We start from the raw sequence: 6851 nt of genomic DNA on the forward strand, positions 1-6851 counted from the left end.
TGTCACTCTGTCTTTGTTGGTCCAGCGGCCTCCTATACCCACTTCCTCTACATTTTGGAGGAACGACCCACTACTCCCGTTTTATGGAAGGAGAATTTCTGCAGGTCCAACCCTGACATCCAGTGGCCACTGCCGTTCATGGCACGTTCCCAGTGTCTCGACCATTTGAAACTTGGCTTGAAGTGATACGGCTTTACTCTCCAAATAGATTATTTCAGCACTTAAATCAACACATTTATGTGATTTCCATAAGTAAGCATCGGTTGCTTCAGGCACTAATTATTTATCAAAATGAATTCAGAGACCAAGACAAATATAAAATATTCTGATAATTATATTTAATGCTATTCAGTACAAAAACCTTGAAATATTCTGAAATGCTAAATTATTCAAGAACCTTAATCGCATGAGCATATTACCACTGAGTGATAATGCTCTCTCTATATATAGCTACACCTGTGCACGCATGCATCCTTACATACATTCTCTCCCTCCCCCCCGTCACTTAGTATTACTAAACTTGAAATGAAAGTTCCCAAAAGCAGGCATCGATTTTGCACGGACCTAACAAGAAAAACAAGGCCAAATAACAGATTTTATTTTTGTGTGGAAGAAGAAATGAAGATAAACTGAATATAATTGAATATAATTCTTCAAAGCTAGCAGCTGAAACTTTGTATTTTTCAAGTGAAACTTGAAGTTAGGTAATTACTTGTAAATATTTGTTACTTGCCTGTTGGCTGGTAATTTTACTACCGATTTTTTCTTCCTAGTATTGGTAAGGCTGTCTGGTAATCTCAGAGGAGTTTTTGATCAAAGCCAATATAGAGTGAAGTTTTGGTATTTGTTTCCCCAGAGCTCTGGATGCCTGAATGCAGTGTTTTAATCTGGCCCACTATTAAGCTTGCTGAAAATTTCAGGTTTACGCTTCCCTTTCAGGGTGCTTTTTTCAACTAGAACTCTAATACCTGTTTGGTTTAATGCAGCTATTACTCCTAGAAATTCCTGCAACAGCTGCAAGAGATGGATAAGCTTCTGGGCATCTTTTCTGTTCCAAAGCCTGATTGATTATTTTAATCAATACATCTCCTGGCTTAGAGTTTCCAAGATGGTAACTTCAAAACAGGTCTGAGATCAGCCCTACGTGTCACTGTGTTGGCACTGAACATCTATCAGAAGTTAGCATCCTTCATACCGTCCCACTCTTTATAAAGATACCATTTAAAAAAGAAATGAAAGCTTTCCATGTTCAGAATATGTCTGTCTTTGTCTTTCTATATACCAGCATATATAGAAACTCCTGAGGAGTTGCATTTGTTTGGTTGGTTGGTTTTTCTCTCTTGGTCTCTCTGGAAGCAACCACAGAATGCAATTGCTGTATCCAGCTGGGTAAAACTGCTTCCTGCTAAGTAAGCCTTGATAGCAATTACTCAACAGATCCTCGTAAAAACAATAATAAAAATTATAGTCCTCATTTAGTTCTTTGCACTAAAGGGTAAGGACGCCTCAGGACATCATTTTGACGTTGCTTTCTGTGACCTTGGTTTTATAAGATGCTCACTTTTAAACAAGGGGCTTAGAATCATCTGAGTTTTCACAGCACATTTCTGTGGATTTCTTTTGATTATAGGGCATTTACAAGGACAGGAAGAAATAGCTCAGTGTCCTGTTGGAAAATTTCTGGCAATGTGTCTTTCCTATTTTAAAACAAGTAATTAAAAACACTACTATCATATGAAAGCATGAATCATTTAATGCATTTTAAACTTAACATTATGTAAGCTCTTGAAGAGAGCTGGAGAAGAAAGACTACTTATTTGGTGGATGATAAAATTTATTTCAAGCTCCACTTTGACCAAAGAAGATAGGCAATGCAATTTATAATTTCTGTGGGTTTTATATCTGCTTGTGAGTTTAACATTCATGTAAACTACTACCTGCACTGTCTAAAGATCTTTTTCAACAGTAATACTTAATTTTGACTTAAATCCCTTGACCCTGCTCAGCTCCAAAGCCTGCCTGGGGAAAAGTAAGAGCTCTGCAGCTTACAAAGGAACAGGGATGGAACCTGCAGTACTTTTCCTCAGCTGCACGTAACAGAAGTAACCCTACCAAACTACTTATTTTGGGAGCACAAATGCTGTGTGCTTCTTTAGCCTTTCTTTATACGGACTTCTTGTAGGAGAGCTACCACAGAACGTGCTGCCTTGCCCTCTAACCAAGCAAAGGGCTAACAAAAAGGAGTGTTGGGTTGCTCTTGGCACCTCCTGGCTATTTTTCTGGCAGCTTTTTCTTTCTTCAGAGCCGGAGTTCCCGCATCACTTCTCGAGGAGGCACAGCTGAGATACAGGCTATAGGGAGACAGTGGCGGGAGCTGGGTGAGCTGTGCCCTGCAGCGTGAGCCTCAGGGCTTTGCTTTCCTGTTTTCTGAAGTCTCCTGGCAAAGGGAAGCTTTCTGAGGCTGCTCCCCATGACCCATTATATAGGTATTTTGTAGCCGGATTTGATAGCGCATGCCCCTTTGACTCTCATGTGAATGAATCAGTAGCTACCATATCAAAGCCGTACCTTTGCTTTACAAATTAACTTGAGGCTTGAGGCTCTAACTTGAGGCTTGAGGCTCAGTTCAGCGTCAGGCTTAACCTGAGGCTCAGCCTTGCACCGGTCTTGAGAACACGAGATCCTGAACTCGTCGCTAATCCTCAAGTGCGCGCTTTAACATAACGGTGTGTGACAGGGCCCGGCCCGGCGTTGTAACTGTCATTTGGCTTACTATTGGATTAGTCAACTAGCAATTAAACCAGTAGTAAATTATTTTATTACGGATCACATTAATGTTTAATCACGCCAGGGCCCGGCCCTCAGCCCTCCCCGCCCCCCGGGCAGGCACTGCTGCCGCGGCAGCCGCCTCCACGCCCAGCCCCGGCGCCGCACAGCGGCCAGGCCGCAGAGTCCGAGGCGGGCCGGGGAGAAGACTACAGCTCCCGTCATGCCCTGGCCGGGCGCGCATGCGCGCTCCCTTCCGCCAGCGGCCGCGCTCCCATCGTGCACCGCGGCAGGAAAGCACTGAACTCCTGGAGGGTTTTTTTAATTTCCGTTCAAAGCGAACGGCGGAGCCGTAAGTGACCGGTACCGCGCCGAGGGCCCGGCGGGAGGATAGCTGCTGCGCCCGGGCCGGAGGGGCGGAAAAGGCCCCTGGTGTGAGGGCACGTCACTTCCGCTCGCCATTTCGCGCAGCGCCTGTCCGCCGCGCCCGGGCCGCCCGCGCCGCCGCAGCCGCCATGACGGACCGCTACACCATCCACAGCCAGCTGGAGCACCTGCAGTCCAAGTACATCGGGACGGGCCACGCCGACACCACCAAGTGGGAGTGGCTGGTGAACCAGCACCGGGACTCGTACTGCTCCTACATGGGCCACTTCGACCTGCTCAACTACTTCGCCATCGCCGAGAACGAGAGCAAGGCGCGCGTCCGCTTCAACCTCATGGAGAAGATGCTGCAGCCCTGCGGGCCGCCCGCCGACAAGCCCGACGAGTCCTAGCCCGCCCCGCCCGGGCCCCGGCCCCGGCCCCGGCCCCGGGGCGGTGTTCCGTAGGGGCGGGTTGGCCGGAGCGAGCGGCGGCAGCGCAGAGGCCGCCCCTCCGTGCGGGGCGCGGGGGCGGCCCGGCTGGGCTCCGCTGAGGTCGCCTGCCCGCCAGCCGAGACCGAGCCCGGCGCCGCGGGGCTGCCCTTATGCCCGCGGGAAGGTCCAAGGAGCTGCCCCTGTGAGCGCGGGGAGCGCTGGCGTCTGGGGCCCGCCGTCCCCGTGGTCCCTCCGCTTTCTTCGTGTGTCGTTCCGTCGAAGGACTCTGATGGGGAGAAGTCTTGTAAAATGCCTGCTTCTGGACAGCTTCGACTCTTTAACTGTACAATCGTTCTGATTTTTTAAAATGGAAAATAATAAAACTTACTGGGCATTTCTAATGTTTTGTTTGGTAATCTTCTAATAGGAGCTCTTTGTTCTAAAAGGAGTGCTGGTTTTTCGGTATTAAGTGTTTCAATACAACCATCTGAGGTGCAGGTCTCCGATACTTTACGGATAGCGTTTTCCCAGTGCTTGCTTACCAAAAGTATGTTTTGAGGAGGGAGAAAGAGGAAGCTTGTTGGCATTCAAAGGGTTTGATTTGTTAGAATTTATCGTGTGGGGTGATTTATGATATGGCATAAGTCAATTGCTCTGGTGCTTTAAAACCCCAAAATGGCTTTTCTTTAAATACTGTTTTTTTGCCTCATCTTCCTCTCACCTGTGCTTTGAATTTTCCAAATCTTTATTCTCTCTGTTCCAGCTTAACCATCTTTTTTTTTTTTAAACTAATGCTTTCTAGCCATTTAGTTATTAATTTTTTTTCTATGGTCCTACACTAAACAAGCGTATTAATGTGGGGTTAGACACTGTTAATATGGAATAGGTGGTGCAGAGGCTAGGGAAAAGCTAAACCATTTTGCCAGATGACTTCTCCAAATTTGTCTGTCCTTCCCAAGACGAACATAAGGGTTACTCACTACTACTTTGGAGTAAAGTGCCTTGAGGTGACAGAATCTTAGATCAGACTGCAGACTGAAGTGGTGTTGATTTTGATTTGTCACCTAAAATAGACTTGCTGTTTACTTGTCGTAGTAAAAATAAATTTTGAGTTCTAATGAATGGGAAGGCCTCGGAGTCAAAATTGTAGGTACGTTGCTTGGAGAAATTCAGTCCTCCCATTTCTGACGTGGAGCATTGTAACTGGGGGTGGGGGGGGGTGGTGGTTTTTGCTTGTTAGTTGTGGGGTTTTTTTTTACATTGGAGAGGAAAATTCAGTGTTTTCTGATCCTATTAAGACTGTATGCAAGCTTACCAATGATTTTTTTAAATTGGTGATCTCAAAACTTTTGAGTGATAAACTTATCACACTCTTTATTGAGCCTTATAAAACTAAGCTATTCATAATATTGTGGTAAAGTAAGAAAAAGTGAGCAAGCTCCTGAGGCCACGTTCAAGTCAGTACATCCATCTTCTGAAGAATTAAAAGATGGCATTTTTCCAATTTTGTTGCACATATTGAGGTGAGGGCAAGGGTGAAGTGGTCCTAAATAAAATTTATCTGGAAGTTTTGTGGGGAACTACTGCAATTCCCAATAAATGAGAGGGCTTTGTAGAAAACTCCTGGTTTGCACTTTTTGTGCAAGCTGGTGTAGGTAATTTGAAGAGTATCTGTTCCTCACGTACTGAGGAACATGGTGGAAGGATTTTCCTTAAGTGAGTTCAGGCACTTACTAGTAGTCATGCAATGCAGTCTTGCAAAAATCAAGCAAAATTTGTATCTAAATCAAGCAAGTTTCCTATGGTTCTTGATAAAAGCCTGTTCTATGACCAGATCTTAGAAACTTGCCTCTTCCCTGTACAAACAGGCAGCGTGCTTGGTGAAGAAGGGTGGTATGGGAGAGTCCCGCTGGGAAAGCTGCTCTTCCTGTCTCTCTTACCTTATGTACACCATAGCTACTCTGTCCAGGGAGAAAAAGGAACAGCAACATTAATTACTTTATTGCATTGAGTAGTTCCATAAGGTGTCTTGTCTGCTGGCAGCCAACGGGCAGCTATGTGTGCAACAGACAGCGATACCGTGGTTAATTCACTGATGGCAAGGGAGCTTGAGCCTCAGTGCTAGGACTCGGGAACTGGAAGAGGTGGAGTGAGAATACAGATGCTTTTGTAATGGGTTGGAAACTGAAATTACAATGTTCTGTGAAGACAAATCTTGATTCTCTTACATGGAAAGAAAAACAAACTGCAACTTAATCCACTCCTGCATAAACTAGAACTTAAAAAAAAAATTCAAGGAAGATTTCTTTGAGTATAATCTGCTAGCAATTAGCTCTATCCATGGATATTCTCCATATTCATAGTGTGTTTTAAAATGTGAGGAACAAGTATATGACACATGAGTAAAGATTAATGCCCCCTTGCAGGCCAGCTCTTCGTTATAAAGGCCAAACAGCCTTCAGGGACAATTCAGAGTTACGTGGTGAGTTCACTTGCTGGTTCTGCTGGGTATGCTCGCTCAAATCCTATTTCAGTGTGGTTGGAAAGGATTTTTAGAGTGTCTTGTGAAACATTACAAGCACTTTCTTAAGAAATGCAGAAAACCGAAGGGAAGCTAGAATTCCTAAGGATTCAAGACAAACTTGAAGAGAACTGGGGGACACTAAAGAGTGTATTTCTGGACTATGGTATTTTTCATAAATCCCAAAGCATTTTTAAAACCATTGAAGGCAGTGAGCTCTTTTACATTTTAGTATTGGAAAGGGTAAAGCATCCTAAGAATAGAGTTAGTTACGTGTCCCACTGGGATGCATCTGTTTTTTACCTCTGTCCTGACTGAAAGATGAAGGGTACTCTTTACTTATAAATTGGCTTGGTATTTGCATTATGTTCTTTTTACATCCAAGCAGTATGGCTTTCACTGGGCTTCCCCCTGTGATCTCTGGCTCATTTTCCTGAGTTTCTGTAGCTTAATTTCACGTAGTGTGGAGTATGAGAAATACAAACTATTTCCAACATGATGTGCATTGTATTGGGTAAGAAGGAATTTCACCTGCTTTTGCCCTGCTAGTTAACATACCTTTGTAAAGTCTCTGTAGAGTAGAACATATGTGCACTTTTAATTAAAAAAAAATCTAATAGATATTATGTAGAGTATTTAATGGCTGCTTAGCTAAAAATAGAATACTGAAACAATGTTATCTAAGATGTATGAATAAAGTGAGAATTATGAGGATGGCAGGTGAAAGGAGAAAAGTTTGCTTCTGATGCCTTAATTATCGATGATTA

The 6851-nt window shown here is 44.3% G+C and overlaps 1 protein-coding gene across 1 annotated transcript; it reads left to right on the top strand.

Annotated features, from left to right (window-relative positions):
• The first annotated feature begins 3048 nt into the window (after positions 1 to 3048).
• On the top strand, positions 3049 to 3964 carry SF3B5 (splicing factor 3b subunit 5). Its single transcript, XM_072856194.1, has one exon. It carries the CDS (start codon positions 3282 to 3284, stop codon positions 3540 to 3542), a length of 261 nt encoding a protein of 86 aa, XP_072712295.1. The 5' UTR covers positions 3049 to 3281; the 3' UTR covers positions 3543 to 3964.
• The last annotated feature ends 2887 nt before the right edge of the window (positions 3965 to 6851 follow it).

Source organism: Ciconia boyciana, chromosome 3, assembly GCF_034638445.1.
Source record: "Ciconia boyciana chromosome 3, ASM3463844v1, whole genome shotgun sequence".
NCBI lineage: Eukaryota > Metazoa > Chordata > Aves > Ciconiiformes > Ciconiidae > Ciconia > Ciconia boyciana.

Excerpts from the sequence above, each read along its gene's own strand:
- SF3B5 (XM_072856194.1), top strand. The coding sequence starts at position 3,282 with ATGACGGACCGCTACACCATCCACAGCCAGCTGGAGCACCTGCAGTCC.